The 15081-nt window shown below is 55.4% G+C and overlaps 10 protein-coding genes across 10 annotated transcripts; 4 read left to right on the plus strand and 6 right to left on the minus strand.

The window, feature by feature from the left end:
* Positions 1 to 7: 7 nt before the first annotated feature.
* Malapachy_2446 (hypothetical protein) lies at positions 8 to 969 on the minus strand (the record flags this gene model as incomplete). The annotated part of the gene is made up of 3 exons (XM_018136935.1): positions 8 to 218; positions 247 to 523; positions 549 to 969. The coding sequence occupies 3 exons, from the start codon at positions 967 to 969 to the stop codon at positions 8 to 10; spliced, it is 909 nt and encodes a 302-aa protein (XP_017993319.1).
* Positions 970 to 1145: 176 nt separating this feature from the next.
* Malapachy_2444 (hypothetical protein) lies at positions 1146 to 2112 on the minus strand (the record flags this gene model as incomplete). The annotated part of the gene is made up of 2 exons (XM_018136933.1): positions 1146 to 1922; positions 1963 to 2112. The coding sequence occupies 2 exons, from the start codon at positions 2110 to 2112 to the stop codon at positions 1146 to 1148; spliced, it is 927 nt and encodes a 308-aa protein (XP_017993321.1).
* Positions 2113 to 2340: 228 nt separating this feature from the next.
* On the minus strand, positions 2341 to 4428 carry Malapachy_2438 (urea transporter; the record flags this gene model as incomplete). The annotated part of the gene is made up of 1 exon (XM_018136927.1): positions 2341 to 4428. The coding sequence occupies one exon, from the start codon at positions 4426 to 4428 to the stop codon at positions 2341 to 2343; it is 2088 nt and encodes a 695-aa protein (XP_017993108.1).
* Positions 4429 to 5112: 684 nt separating this feature from the next.
* Positions 5113 to 8026, minus strand: Malapachy_2480 (acetoacetyl- synthetase; the record flags this gene model as incomplete). Its single annotated transcript, XM_018136969.1, has 4 exons — positions 5113 to 5530; positions 5562 to 5792; positions 5904 to 5970; positions 5998 to 8026. 4 exons carry the CDS (start codon positions 8024 to 8026, stop codon positions 5113 to 5115), a joined length of 2745 nt encoding a protein of 914 aa, XP_017992922.1.
* Positions 8027 to 8238: 212 nt separating this feature from the next.
* Malapachy_2493 (serine threonine kinase) lies at positions 8239 to 9960 on the plus strand (the record flags this gene model as incomplete). The annotated part of the gene is made up of 1 exon (XM_018136982.1): positions 8239 to 9960. The coding sequence occupies one exon, from the start codon at positions 8239 to 8241 to the stop codon at positions 9958 to 9960; it is 1722 nt and encodes a 573-aa protein (XP_017992883.1).
* A 164-nt stretch (positions 9961 to 10124) lies between these two features.
* On the plus strand, positions 10125 to 10716 carry Malapachy_2472 (mitochondrial ribosomal protein s13; the record flags this gene model as incomplete). Its single annotated transcript, XM_018136961.1, has 2 exons — positions 10125 to 10169; positions 10207 to 10716. The coding sequence occupies 2 exons, from the start codon at positions 10125 to 10127 to the stop codon at positions 10714 to 10716; spliced, it is 555 nt and encodes a 184-aa protein (XP_017992902.1).
* Positions 10717 to 10827: 111 nt separating this feature from the next.
* Positions 10828 to 11481, minus strand: Malapachy_2482 (calcium calmodulin-dependent protein phosphatase; the record flags this gene model as incomplete). The annotated part of the gene is made up of 5 exons (XM_018136971.1): positions 10828 to 10839; positions 10880 to 11106; positions 11134 to 11219; positions 11253 to 11403; positions 11430 to 11481. The coding sequence occupies 5 exons, from the start codon at positions 11479 to 11481 to the stop codon at positions 10828 to 10830; spliced, it is 528 nt and encodes a 175-aa protein (XP_017992920.1).
* A 151-nt stretch (positions 11482 to 11632) lies between these two features.
* On the plus strand, positions 11633 to 12389 carry Malapachy_2474 (20s proteasome subunit; the record flags this gene model as incomplete). Its single annotated transcript, XM_018136963.1, has 4 exons — positions 11633 to 11683; positions 11714 to 11791; positions 11829 to 12225; positions 12256 to 12389. 4 exons carry the CDS (start codon positions 11633 to 11635, stop codon positions 12387 to 12389), a joined length of 660 nt encoding a protein of 219 aa, XP_017992900.1.
* A 20-nt stretch (positions 12390 to 12409) lies between these two features.
* Positions 12410 to 14236, minus strand: Malapachy_2508 (hypothetical protein; the record flags this gene model as incomplete). Its single annotated transcript, XM_018136997.1, has 1 exon — positions 12410 to 14236. One exon carries the CDS (start codon positions 14234 to 14236, stop codon positions 12410 to 12412), a length of 1827 nt encoding a protein of 608 aa, XP_017993334.1.
* Positions 14237 to 14322: 86 nt separating this feature from the next.
* Malapachy_2500 (hypothetical protein) lies at positions 14323 to 15047 on the plus strand (the record flags this gene model as incomplete). Its single annotated transcript, XM_018136989.1, has 5 exons — positions 14323 to 14487; positions 14514 to 14657; positions 14684 to 14773; positions 14813 to 14929; positions 14961 to 15047. 5 exons carry the CDS (start codon positions 14323 to 14325, stop codon positions 15045 to 15047), a joined length of 603 nt encoding a protein of 200 aa, XP_017993328.1.
* Between the last annotated feature and the right edge of the window lie 34 nt (positions 15048 to 15081).

Raw genomic sequence — 15081 nt, forward strand, 5'->3', positions numbered from 1 at the left:
TTCGTCACTATACGGGCTCGTAGCCTGCGCGCGAAAAGCTGTCGGTACGACGGCCTGCCGTGGCGGTACGCATACCCTGCTGCCAACCTGTGCGAAGGCGATACGGCACGTCGCGCCAAAAGTCGCGGTGCGGTAAGAGGTCCCAGCCTGTCGCACCATACTGTGTATAGTTGTACCAAACACCAACCGCAAGGTAGATCAGCATGCCTATGATGATACTGGATGGTAAGTACATGTCATACGTACAGCCAACACAGCCGTGCGAACCAACCACGACGGTGCTTTGTGCGTGGTGGGGGGCGGGGGGGTGTGGTCGGAAGATCGGCACACGCCAGCGGTGTATCCCACTGCAGCGTAAGCTGACCCTCGTCCACATTGTAGCCACGAATCGAAAGGGTGCCCGTCTGCTGGTAAGCGAGCTGTGTCATACGTACTACATCCCCCTCGACGGCACAAGTCACTGTGAGCTTCGTGTGCTGGGCCTTGTCAGCCCACACAGCGCCAGGGAACGCCAGTTGCCATTCTACGGTAAGTGTCCATGGACATACCTTCCTTTTGGCCAGTATCAAACTTGGCATGCTCCACCGTCAAGCCCTGCGGCGTGCCAGCCACGGGAATGACTTGAGCCATGGCCTGCGCGCCATCCTTGCGTCGATTCGCCACTGTCATGCATACATGGGTATTTGCCGGGCACTGATCTTCATCGGAAAGCGTCTTGTCCCGCGCCAGAGGACTACACAGGTCCATGCGCACGCTCGTCACAGTCGTCGTGGGCGGCGTCGCTTGCTCAATGACCGCGGTCAGTGCGCCGGAGGCGAACGCTGGTCGTAAATCGATAGGCGCAGCGCCGTCCCGCGTAATGACGCGCGCACAGTCAAATACGTCCTCGCTCTTCGCATAGGCACTAGATCCTAGCCAGCTGAGCACTACGATCCACATCCAGATCATCGCCGTCGTGATGCTCTGCATGGTGGAGAGACACGAAGTTCGTTGTGCGTGCTCGACATCGCATCGGGGCGTCAATCGGGTGTGGAGAGGCCGCGCCAGCCGCGCGGCCGATCTGTCCCCGCACGCAGGCCACCACCGCAATGAAGCGCATGCCCACCAGGGGCCCACTGTACAGACTATAGAGTATCGTGCATCTACTAATTCTCCGGTATGCGGAAGAACGTAATTTCCTGTTGCTTGAAATAGCGCCTGTTCTCTTCGTCAATCAGGACCAAATTCAGATAGTACCGCGTGCTGAACTTCTTGTTCACGTCACGGAAAGTGGGCGTCAATTCAAAGCCGCCTAGGAAGAGCCTGATGGGAATTGTCTCTCCACGCACCGGTGCACCATCCATAATCTCAAACTTGGTAATTGTTTCCGACTCGTTGTATTGGTTGGGCGCCGCGCCTGTGGTCTCGCGACGAATAATCGAAAGCTCCATATGCTTGATCTTGATACGCACCAGCAAGAAATAAATCTTGCCGACAATGACATCCTTCAAGTGGTACTTGGACTTATTGTATTCAAACTCAATGTGCAGGCAGTCTTCGATACCGACTTCCATCTTGATCGCATTGTTCGAGTCTGTTGGCAGGCGGAACGAATGCACCCAAATATCCCGCTCACGCACAATGTCCGACATGCGCCTGTGCACGGTGACGCGGAAAAAGTAGCGAAGCTTCACATTGATGCCATTGTAGCTTTCGTACAACTTTTCCACGTCCTTGAACGAGAACGGCAAACTTTCTGAATCACGTATTTCGCCTGCGGGGGCAATCTCTTGACCGAGCGAGAGAAACTCGTAGTGATTCCCGCGGTCGTAAAAGAGTTCTGACGTGTGAGCTCCTTCGGGGAACATACCCATGCATCCGATAAATTCAATACGGATACCATCATGTTGCAGCTTCTTCGCATTGCGAGGTTGCACTACGACCTAGGCTTGTTAGTCGTCCTCCTCTCGCGTTCATACGCACGGTCCCCTGCAAACTCTCGCCGTCAAAGTAGACAGGGATCGTCTCCTTGTTCGGGTTCTCCGTCTTGACCTCTACCGTCTTTCGGTCATGCTCATCGTCCAACCGGATATCAATGTCCGCGGGGGACGAAAAGCTGAACAGCGAGGTCATCGCTGCACGTCGTCACTAGTCGCCGTCGTATCGGCGCCGCACTGTGGTATCGTTGCGTCGTCCGCCATAACGCCCCAACATAAATCCTCGACATTGGACCTCTGGTTTTCGTGGAGGGCCTGTGGGCAGGCAGTCGCAGGGGAGGGACCATTAGCACTATTTCCATCTATAGTACACGTGTGCTCGTGGCGGCCACGGCACAGCTATGAAATGAGCGGCGTGTTTTGATCAAGTCATCTTGGCAGCGCGACGGCGGCGGAAGATATTCGCAAGCACCGTCGTCAATTCCGTGCGGTCCTCCCACAGGGGGAGAACGCCCACGGCCAGGATACTCCAGAAGAGCCAGATGAAGCCGAGGTAGATCCAAGCGCCCAGGCCCTTGTAGTTCCATGTGCGTGCACAAGTGGCAATGGCGGGCACAATAATCACGAGGAGCAGCGAGCATACGATGGCAATCAGCATCACGCGGTTCACGGTCGAGTTGATCACAGCAGGATCCAAGCCGGCGGCCCGCACGTAGTTGATGTTGTCTTCACCGGCATCCATCATGTGTGTGTGCAAATGACCCGTGGTGACTTCCGCCTTGCCTGGCTCCATGTCCGCAAAGTCGCTCGTGCCAACGACCGGCTTGTCGCTGCCATTATCCTCCGTCTCGTTCACAGGGAAGTCGGCCAACTTCTCATCTGCGATACCCTGCACATGATCGCCAACGTACAGCGCATCATCTGGTGCGTTGAATGCACGCGTATCGGCAAACGTGTAGTTCTGAGGACGCAGCCAGCTCCACGTCACCGTGATGATCGTCGACGAGAGCAACGAGACGAGGTTGCCGGCAATGGTAGGGTACTGCATGCCTGTCGTCTCCACGGTCACAGCGCCGTACAAAGTACCGGCTGTAACAAGCCATGTCATGATACCGAGGATGCAGCCGACGACCATACCCACCACACAGGCCATCGAGTTGGTCTTGTGCCACGTAAGTGAGCCGAAGATCGGGAAGACGGCTGGCGCGACGGCAATGCCCATCATGGTATACAGCCAGCCGAGACCAATACTGGCGTAATTCCAAATCAAGCCGAAGATTGCCATGACAATGGCCCAGAGAATCACGGCGCCATGGGTAATCCACTGGATATGCTGGCCCTTGGGGTTCGGGTGAATGTACACTTTCCACACGTCGAAAGTTAGCACCGAGGACACGGCGATCTGCTGTGCCGATGTCGCGGATGTCACAGCCAAGAACAGCAGGATCAAAATGGCCACCGCCCCGCCCTTGCCGGTGAGCGCTGCTGCGGCTGTAGGCGCAGGCAGACCGGCGGAAATTTGCTCCGGTGCGAGAGTCTGCATCAGGCCATTCTCCTGCAGCGCACGCGCAGCCAGGCCCATAGTCGTGCCGAACAAGAACGGAATCGGGAACCATGCACTGCCACCCAGCAAGAAACCACGAGATGCTGTGGTCGGCAGCGATGCAATCGAGCGCTGGTGGTACGACTGATCGCAAAACACGGTCGCCAAATTGCCGCAAATGTTGATGATACCGAAGATCAGGCCGCCCTGCGAACGCATCGTCAGGTAGGAGCCATGCGCATTGCCTTCTACAGGTTTGGTGAGGGCTGCTCGTTCGAGCATCTCGACCATGTGCGAGAGACTGCCAATCTTTCCGTGACCTGTCCAGATATTGAAGAAGAAGTACAGGATAATAATGAACAGTCCGACCGTGTGTGAGTAGTCGGCAATGAACGTCGCACGCAGACCACCTGTCACCGTATACGCAGCGACACTGGTGGGAATGAGGAAGATACCTGCGAGGATATGCAGACCTGTCAGCTCATTTACGACCGCCGCACCACCCAGTACAAGCTGGGACGAGACCAGGAGGTTGGTCACAAGCGCAAAGACCATGAAAACGGCGTGCACGGCCTTGCCGTGACGAATGCGAATGACTTCCAGGAATGTCGAGCAGAAAGGTGCACAGCTCTTGATCTTGCAGGCCATAATGGAGCAGAGAAGGATCTGCAGCGTAGCACCGGCTGCGTACCAGTACGCGCCCGAGACGCCGTATTCGTACGTCACCGCGGAGCTCTGCAAGAGTGTCGCGGCCCATGTCCAGGCAGATACAATGCCTGCAGCAATCAGGCCAGGCTTAACGGAACGCGAGGCAGAGTTGAATTCTTCCACACTCTTGGTCGAATGCTCCGTAAACCGGTTCTGTAGGAATGTGATCGCCATCATAAACGCGGCAAAGGCAAAGCCAAGGCCACACACGACGGCCCAGCCTACACCTTCGCCAAGCACCTGTGCTGGGTTGCTGCTCATGGCTTCCGACAACAAGAAGATAGGGCTCGTAGCATTTTGTCGAAATTGCTCTTTTATGCCTCCCCTTATCTGCGTCACCGTGAGGGACTTCACCACAGCTGGAACGTAGGCTTATCTCTTCGTTCATGTTATCAAACGTGCAGGTGGCCCAAGCCCCCTGGGAATCGCTTCGTATTATTTGTCACCCCTATTGTGCTGAGTTAATCAAACCGGAGATCCTATGCATCCATCTATTTTGACCCAATGATCACGGTCTCCATGGGGCCATTGTCAGATAGCAACGTGAACTTGGTAGATCGTGGTCCTTCTTTCACATAGTCTAGGTTTGCCTCGCATATACCCTACATCTATACATCTTGGCTGTGCGTGTCCAGCTGATAAGGACGAAGCGCCAAGCCATGTTGATGATCTAGGGCCAGTGATCAGCCTGCTCCGTAAGCGAGATGCTATCCCTGGCCCCGCGCCTTTATCTCTAATAGCAGTACAGCGTCGTATCTACACGTCCTTATACTAGGCGGAGTAGCAGGAGCAGCGGCCAGCATGGTGTCTGTAGGGGGGTAGCTGGCAGCCCTATGAAAAAAAAGTCACTCCAATAGCAAGGATTTTTCCGCTCTACAACAGAGCGGCAAGGCTCTCTCTATGGTACAATTTGCAAGTCGTACGACCACGGTCCTATTCGTGCGGTTAGCGGCCACCACGGAAGCCACCACGGCCACCCCGCGGCGCGCCACGGCTGCCGCCAAAACCACCGCGACCGCCGCCGCCAAAGCCACCACCACGGCCGCCGCCGAAGCCACCGCGACCACCACCACGGCCCGCACCAAAGCCGCCACGACCACCGCCACGACCGCCGCCACGGCCACCACGTGCACCGCCAGCACCACCTCGTGCCGCACCTCGCTTTTTCCCACCCTTTACGACCGTCTTGGGCTTAGGAAGGAAGCGCTCAATCGGAAGCACACGGTCTTCCGCAATGTACACTGTGTCTTCTACCTTGAACGACGACGCAACGACACCAGGCTCCGTCTTCACCGTGAAGTACACTTCGTTTATTGGGCCAAGAATTTCGTCGACCTTTCCGATTTGTGACTTGTTTTCCAGGCTGGTTCTGTTAGTCGCTAAGGTATACGTACAAAATCGGTGCGTTAAAGTAGGGCACATGCTTGGGATCCGTGCTAGCACAGAACATTTCACCTTCCACAGCATGCACAAACTTGCCGAAGGGGACAACGCTCGCAGGCGGACCTACATTGGCCATACCACCACGACCGCCGCGGCCACTAAAACCGCCGCCGCGACCGCCGCCACGACCACCACGAAACATGCCGATGTAGTAGTTGCTTGGTGACGAGTTCCGACGCCGTCTACGCAACGACCGTTCCCCCGAGAAAAAAAGGCAAAAGTCACGTGATATCTACTTGGCCGTGCGCGCCTGGGCGAGTTCCTCGCGCAGCGCCGCGCCGAGCTCTACATACTCTGGAAGCACTTCCGGGTTGAGAAGTGTCGACTGGTTGATGGTGCTGATCGGTGCGCCATTGATTACTTATGTTAGCTCGTATGCATACGTACATTTCTTTACAGGCACCTCGACACGCTTCCCGTTCAGCGTCTTCGGGCAGCCATGCACGCGCCGCACAAACGCAGGAACGTGACGAGCGCTGCGCTGCTTGCGGATCAAGCGCTTGACCTCGTTCACGATCCACTCCCAGTGGCCATCCTCACCCACGACAAGGAAGAGGACTACCACCTCGTCGTCTTTGGCCGGCGTCTTTAGCGCGACGACCAGCGAGTCTGAGATTTTGCTGCATGGGTTGCCTTCCGCTGTCGCCTCCGACGACTCCAGCACCTCATAAATGTCAGCGCTGCCGAAGCGGATACCACTTGGGTTCAGAATACCGTCAGAACGGCCTAGCATAATCAAGCCCTGGTGTGGCGAGCGCATAACCAAGTCGCCATGGTACCACACGCCAGGGTACTGGACATAGTAGCTGTCACGGTAACGTTCGTTCGGCTGGTGCCAGAAGCCAATAGGCTGCGCTGGGAAGGGTTTCTTGCACACCAGGTCACCCTCGACCATGTCAGGGACGGAGGCGCCTTGGTCGTCATACACGTCCATATCCATACCCAGACCGAAGCACTGCAGCTCGCCCGCCCGCACAGGCAATGCGACATTGTGCGTTGCAAACAGGGAGCAGAGATCCGTGCCACCGGTAATACTGCCTACCAGCACAGGTCGGCCCATAAGCTTTTCTGCGTACACATACAGCTCCGAACGAAGAGGCGAGCCAGTGGAAAGAATCATGCGTACCTTGAGCTTCTCCTGGAGCTCGGTGGGGATATAGTTGCGGCGTTCAATCACCGATAGGTAGGCAGCCGACGTGCCAAACACAGTAATGCCCAGCTGTGCAGCACGCTCCCAAAGCACACCGACCGGAAGGACAGGCGAGCCATCGTAGAGGACCAATGTGCAGCCACTTAACAGACCACCCACGAGCCAGTTCCACATCATCCAACCCGTGCTCGTGTGCTGGAAAAAGACATCGTCTGACTTCATGCCACCATGCAGCAGGTGCTCCTTACCGAACTGCAAGAGCATACCACCGGCACGGTGCGTAATTGCTTTCGGCTGTCCTGTTGTGCCTGAGGAGAACAGGATCCACAGCGGGTGGTTAAAGTCGAGCTGCTCGTACTCCATCTCATCACTCTCATCATCTCCACTTGCCAAAAAGTCGTCCCACAACTGGCGGTGCAGACCAGGCACGTCGTCTGCGCCATCGACGCCGTTGCCGCGCTCCTTGGTTTCGGGATGCGAGCCGCTGTACGGCACCACAATCACATGCTGCAGAAGTGTCTCATTGCCATGTAGACGTGCACGCTTGGCTTTCGGCTCCGACTCGTCACGCTCGTCGCTGCTCGCTTCCACCGTCGTGAGGCCTTCGATTGTGGTGTTCAGCTTGGCAATGTGGTCATGCAGCTTGCCGTTGTACAGCACGGCATTCACACTGAATAGTACACGTGGACGCACCGTCTTCAGGCGCTCCAGCACACCAGCCGTACCGAAATCCGGCGCCACACTGGTCCACACAGCCCCCAACGAACTCGCGGCGAGGAATGCAATAATATTCTCAGGCGTGTTGCTCGAGTAGCTCGCCACTGTGTCGCCGACCTTGACGCCAAGCTTCCGAAGCGCACGCGACGCACGGGCTACATTGTGACGCAGCTCCGCATAGGTCATACGACGCGTGTCTTCCTCGCGCTCCGTGCACGCGATGAACGCTACGTCTTCGTCACGACCATGCAGCAGCAGGTTCTCCGCGAAATTCAGACGCGCGCCAGTAAACCATTCAGCTGGAGGGAACATCGGGGCTTCCTCGGGAAGTACTTCCACGGCAGGCTTGCTCGCCTTGACCTTCATTTCATCCCATACACCCTGCCAGAACGCTGACAAGTCGGTGCAGCTCCACTTGTGCAAGTCTGCATAGGTCTTCATCTCCAGGTTGTGTTCTTTGTTCATACGCTCACGGAAAGCATCAATACGCTTCTCGCCCTCCGGCGGTGTCCACATGACACGGCCTTGTAGAGCCTCTGTGGAAGACATTCTGGTGGTAAATGCACTTGCGTTGGGGTGCGCGAAGGTTGCGTCTTTTTTGGCGCTCCTAACCGTTATCACGTGATGCTTCACCGAGGGCGCAGATCCCGCTGCTCGCAGGGGCCGTCGACGCGTGTTGGCGCATCACATACACAATCCACTCACCCTAGCTTCTATTGGCCGCTGCTTCCCCAGCGTGACGGGTGCCTAAGCGCCTCTTCATGCCATCGAAGAACGATCTGTTTTTCCAGTCGATATCGACACCCTCTCCACCTTTGCCGAAACCGCCTGTACGCTCTGATAAATACCCTGCTCCACCGCGCTTGCCCCAGTCGTCGCCGTTAGTCGACAGAGGGAAACGACGTCATGAGAAAAAACCATCGTTTGGGCACATGTCCATGCAGGAGCGAGAGCAGGAGCAAGAGCGTATTCGCGCAGAGCATGGATTCCGTCTCCGACTTATTCTCGATAAGGCGTACAAACTAGGCGAGGGTCGTACCGCTGAAGTATATTTAGGGGCTTTTCATCGTGAAGGCAACGAACGTCACGGATGCCACGTTGACTGGCATCTATGTGCCGTGAAACGCGTGCAAGCTGATCGTGAGTCGCAGCTAGCAGGGCTCGAGGAGGCATTTGCTTTACGTCGCCTGGGCTCGCATCCGCACATTGTCAACCTGATTTCTGTTCTGGATGAGCTAAGTCTCAATAAAAGCCATCTTCATCCAGACACCAGTGTCGACAACCCACCTCGTCTGCTTGTCGTACTCGAGTACCTCCCCTTTTCGCTCGCATCGTTTGTCAAGCGCAATCCACAGGCTGTCACGCTATCGCAATGGCTCACATGGGCTCAACAACTCGCCTCAGTGGTAGAGTGGCTCCATGGACGTGGCTGTGTGCATGGTGATATCAAGAAAGAAAATATACTTTTGACCTCGGACCTAACAGTCAAACTATGCGATTTCTCATCGGTGCTCTTTTCCAACGCTGCTGTGCCTGCTACTGAAGTCTACTCTGTGGGCACGCCTGCTTTTCGTGCACCGGAGCTGTTTACAGCTGTAAACTGGTCCCCCTCAGAAGAGCAAGGGCTAGCGCATCCCGCTTTGTCTTTCACTATTGATGTCTTCAGCCTGGGCGTGGTTCTGTATACACTCGCCAGTGGCGTGGATCCGAGTCAGCGTGCCTCCTCTGTGATGGCCATGCGCCAGCGTCAATTCCTTTTCTTCCGCCAAGAAGAAGATGACCGCATGGAGCGTTTAAACGAACAAGGCGTGACATATCCCACCATTCTTGAAGGCGAGAGTGTATCTCCCGACTTTATGGGCTCACCCAAAATCGGCGAATCTTATGTACATATTCCTGGAAACCTATTGGCGCGCCTTTTGGATCCATCGCCTTTCCCGTGTGGCATAATCACTTCTGCTCCACCCCAACGCCCAACTATGAACGCATCGACATCGTCTTCCACCAGTTCTACTCGGGCGGTGTCATTGAATGTGCTGTCGCGGTCAGAGTTCCCCAGTCTCACTCGGTGTTCGTCGATGAACACGTCAAGTACGATTGAGCGAGCTATACGTCGCTCCAATTCCGCTCACCATCCGAAGGAGGAGAAAACCTACCGACGAGACGCAAACTTGTCGTCGCTTCGACGAGCGGAAAAGACAGAAGATTCGAAACAAAAGTTTCTTTCTCTACCTAATCATCCTTCCCATTTCGTACGGGAAGTGATGGATTCTACTCCGCCCTCCCCTACGAGGTCGAGCTTCGCAATGGATGTGCGGCCGTATGAAGACGGTGCACCACCCATGATTCTCCCTGGCGGTGGTCGCCTGCCAGATGAGCTACGGGACTTGATTAAAAGTATGGTAGCTCCGCGACCTGAAGACAGACCCACAGCATCGCAAGTCCGCGCTGTGTTGGATCGCATTGTATTGACTGAGTTGTAGTATTGCCTCTTGTATAATTCCTAGACAATTTAATTCCACGTGATTGACGTCGCGGTCGCGGTCGCGGTCCTTCGCTTCGTTCGACCTTCGCACTTGCGCACGCACGTCGGCGACCTGCATCGGCAGCACACTGTTATCACAGCTTCTTTCTTTGTGGCGCTGCGATGTACTTACTTGGGGCTTATTTGCCTGATCATAAACTCGTGCGCGTATGTATTGTTTGGTTGGGTTCCTGACTTACCTCAGATTGCACTGACCAACTTCTATGGCATTTCTTATGACACGGCCCGTCGGCTCTGTGCACGGATCCAAGTCCATGAGAGTGCCACTGTTTCCTCTCTTACTGAGTCTCAAATCACTGAATTGTCGGCCTACCTGTCATCACCAGGCTTGATTCCTGCTCGTACGCCTTCGCCGACACGATCGACCTTAACGGGTGAAATGCCGAAGCCAGAGACGCCATCTGACCCCAGTCAGCTCCCTGCTTCCCAACGGCCCAATGCATCGATGGATCCTCTTCGTTCCATTGTGATTGAGGGCGATCTTCGTCGTGAGAACCTAGCGAATATTGCTCACCACCGCTCGATCGGCTCATACAAAGGCCGTCGACATGCCGGTGGTTTTCCTGTGCGTGGCCAACGCACGCAACGAAATGGCTTGACTGCTCGGCGGCTGAACCGTCTTGAGCGTCGCCAATACTCGACTACTTCTCTGGTGGAGACGCTGCAGCCCCTTGCGCGAGCCCGCTTTGCGTAAGTTGAATGCCTGGCCAAGTACCATGTAGCTTGAAACTGATATATATCCAACGCAAAAAGGTGATGAATGCTATACAGGTGTCTAAGGGGCGTAGGGATGGCGCATGATCGCTTAGAATAGATCCTTCCTAGGTTAGCCTCTGTTGAGTTTAGCTCGCACATACCTCCAATGTGAGTTGCTTTGCTACATCAGTATTGTTGACCATATCCAAAAACTCATAGAAGTCGATCTTTCCATCGCCGTTTTTATCGGCTTCCATGATTGTTTTGTCGACAATTTGCTGTAGCTGCTGGTCTTTTAGGTTTCCGCCTACCATCATTTTGAGGACGATGAACAATTCACCGTTAGAAATGTACCCATCACGGTCCATATCATATACTTTAAAAACAACTGGGGGTGAGTAGCGATAACACATACACTGCAGCTTTTCTTCACGGCTGCCTCGGGTGGTGAAGACACTCAACGCATGCACAAACTCCTGGAAGTCGACAGAGCCGCCACCACTGGTTGTATAAGATTTTCTTGTTCATACGTACTCAGCATCAAATACTGAAATCAAGCGCTGTGCCAGTGGATTGTTGGCAATCGCAGGGATTTGTAGAAATTCGTCGCGGTCAATGGAACCAGACCCATCACGGTCCAATTTCAAGAAGCGCTTCTTTAGACGCTGAATCTCTTGTGCCGAGACTACTGTTAGAGCACAACCAACATACAATGCGTCTCACGCTCCATCTCATTGAGCAGCTGCGACCCTTCCTGTCCCATGGTGCTAGCGTCTCGTTGTGGTAGGGCTGCCAGCGACCCCATAGCCAGCACGACCTTGCCCCCGTCGATCACGTGGATGATCGGGCGTTGCGTGAGCAGCGCTTACGCCAGCCATCACGGTGGCTTCTTACTGTCAGTGCTACTCGTTGCCATGGATCCGGTAGACGTAGCTCACTTGAAGAAAGGCGAAGTCGACCTTGGCGTACGTATTGAAGTGGTGCTTACCGTACAGACCTCCATTATGGCGGTTGCCTTTGATGGCGGTGTCGTCATCGGCGCTGATTCGCGCACGACGATGGGCTCGTACATTGTATGTGATCTTGTATACGCGTCTACTCACACCACAGGCGAATCGCGTCACCGATAAACTGACACATCTCTCGGATCGAATCTACTGCTGCCGCTCAGGCTCAGCTGCCGACACACAAGCCCTTGCTGATGTCGTTACGTACCACTTGCAGTTGTACAGTGTGACACAAGAGCAGCAACCCCCTACCGCCGTGGCGGCGAACCTTTTCCAGGAACTCATATATCAGAACAAGGACCGCCTCAGTGCTGGTATCATTGTGGCTGGCTGGGACAAGCAGCATGGCGGTCGCGTGTTCAACGTCCCTCTCGGCGGCGGCGTGTTCGAGCAGCCGTGGGCGATTGGTGGTTCTGGCTCGACATATATTTATGGCTACTGCGACTCAACTTGGCGCGAAGGCTGGAATAAGGAACAAACCCTTGAGTTTGTACGAAATGGTACGTTTAACATGCGTCACTCATAGACAGCTTTGAGCCTGGCGATGCGTCGTGACGGCTCGTCCGGTGGCACTATCCGTCTGGCGGTTATCACAGAAGACGGTGTGGAGCGCCACTTCATTCCGGGTAACGAATTGCCTATTCTCGCAGCTAAAGATGTATAGGTGTCATACAATACGTACTACTAGAAGTATGCATTAATATCGTAGGCTTCGCCTGGCGCTGGCTCTGCCCGCTTCGAGGTCTTGGCAGGTTTCGACGACGCTTTGGATGGCTTGGCCTGTTTGGCAGCGCGTTTCTGCATCACCGTCGAGGCTCCCCGCTTCTTGGACAAAGAGCGAGGAGGCGGCACTTCCTCTTCCTCGTCCTCCTCCTCCTCGTCGTCGTCCTCCTCTTCCTCGTCTTCTTCCTCGTCTTCTTCCTCGTCTTCTTCCTCGTCCTCCTCATCATCATAGACAGGGATGTCGTCTTCTTCGTCATCGTCTGCGTAGACAGGCACATCCTCCTCCTCGTCTTCGTCGTCCTTGTCAGGCAGCGGCGCAAAGACCAACGATGAGGTACCCAGAGGCGCAGATTCCAATGGCTTCAGACGCAGCTCGCGCTTCTCCCATGTTTGACGCCAGGCCTTGCGAGGAAGAACAACAGGCATGGCCTCTACCAGCTCGGCCGCCTTTGCCCACCGTGCCTTGTCCTCCTTGGTGCCCGCTGTCTCGATAGCCTTGGCCTTGGCTTGAGACACGGCATAGTACCCCAAACCCTCATGCGACCAATCGCGCAGGATCAAGCGCGCAGCGCCCAGCACATCAGGCACGCCATGACGTTTCAAACGTCCGACAGATCGAGCAACGCCAATCAGGAACTGTTCCGTATCCGCCTGCGCCTTTTCTTCCGTCTGACGATGCTGCTCACGCACCACCTCATCCATCGGCGCATCGTCAGCAAGCGTAGCGCGTTCAGGGACAAACGAGCCAAAGGCTGGAATGCTATAGGTCAGCATCAAGTCGATGGGCTGCGCAATACGTGGCAGCAGCAAGCGCACCAAGGCCACTGGGTCCTTGAAACGCTGGACATGCCCTTGGTTCCGCATCAATGTCCACATGTACTTGGCATCGAGCTTTTGACGACGTTCCAGCTCGGCCATAATGTCTTCGTCTTCGTCTTCGTCTTCGTCCTCCTCGTCGTCCTCCTCTTCATCGTCGTCTTCCCCGGCCATAGGTAGGCTCATCGTGGACGGGACGAGCATCGTTGTATCATACACCTGGGTTGTACTGTTCTTCTCTTGGAACGCGCCCTGCAACGCCATCGCGACGGAGGTTTTACCAGCATTCTGCAAACCAATCACAGCCACGTTGCCCTTCTTCATGTTGGCCTGCAAGTACGCTACCAGCGCCTCAACACCTGCATGGTCCTTCACAGCAGAAGGCAGGACAGAGACAGGAAAGGTAGGGTGGGCCTGCATCAGCTCGTAGGTCCAGCCTGTCACGGCTTCCGCTGGCACCAAGTCGGCCTTAGCGAGGGCGTAGATCAGCTTAGGCGCCTTCTTGTGGCCCTGCAGCTCCGATTCCAGCCAAGTGCTACGGAAGCTGGATGGATCACGAGCGTCCAAGACATATACAAGCGCCTTGATATCGTCCGGCTTGGTGAGGATGTCTTGCAGGGGACGATGGAGCATAGGCGCATGAGGCAGTTCAATGGGCTCTTCAAAGCCAGGGGCTGGAAGCTCTTCTTCTTCGTCCGACTCTTCATCGAAATCGCCCCGGAGTTTGGCCTCCCTAGCAGCGATCTTCTGCTCTTCTTCCTGACGGCGGCGCTCTTCAATCTCATTCAGCAAGTCCTCCTTAAAGGGGAAGTTGTTCGGGATACCAGGATCTTCCTTACGGCGGGACTTCCATTGTGTGCTTCGCTTAGCATCACGGCGTTCCTTACGCTTGTGTTCAAGAACCTTCTTATGGATCTTGACACGCTGCTTAATCGCCTGGCGCTTCGACGCACGCTTTTTTACACGCACCATGATGCAGCAGCGTAGGAAGAGCGACGTTGAGGCTTTCCATTTTTTTTTGTGCTCGCCACGTGGCTCTTTTCTTGTCCGTGCGCTACATGCTGTTGGAGGGCTTGGTCGGTGTCGTGGCAGCCCCGCATGGCAGGTACATTGCGCTGAGCACGTATGAGCGTGATGAATGGCGCATCTATGTATCGTTTGACGACATATCTAGGCGTAGGCCGCGGTGGTGGGGTCGCGCCCTTACGAAGAAAGATCTAGAGGTAGGTGGTACCGTGGCTTACCCAAGTCTCTCGAAGCCGCCGACCCTGCGTGGCAGGCCCATATTCGTGATGCATGGCATGGCCGAAGTCTTCAAGTAGAGATGCTGGACTACGATACACCTGATGATGACGGCACAGAGGTAGTAGTCGCTGACGCATGCCGGCTCCTTGTACGTACTCGCGCACTTACCCCAAGGTCACGCTCGAGTCTGGCCGCGTCGGTTGGGAGTTGCCTGCTTGCACGGAGGCCGAGGCAGCGTCCATCAGCACGCGTATGATTGCCCATGTACGTGTACATACCCTATCTGCCTAACACCTATGGCAGCTTTCCCTGCAGCTTACCTCGTTGGAAGATCGGGCCGCCGCCCAGCAACACACCTTTGATCACGCTCTGCAGGAGATGCAGCATCGTCTCGATACCGAGCGTGCCAAGTACCGCGACGTACGTTGCCATGTTGTCTGTCTCACAATAGCTGCTCAAAGCAGATCGGCATGTGCGTGTGAAATATTCCGCTACATCGTTGGTCCATCCGGGCCGGATCCGGTATGTTTGCGCATGACTTACACAGACGTCAAACGGACGTGGGTGGCTTT

Source organism: Malassezia pachydermatis (genome assembly GCF_001278385.1).
Source record: "Malassezia pachydermatis strain CBS 1879 chromosome Unknown scaffold2, whole genome shotgun sequence".
Lineage (NCBI taxonomy): Eukaryota > Fungi > Basidiomycota > Malasseziomycetes > Malasseziales > Malasseziaceae > Malassezia > Malassezia pachydermatis.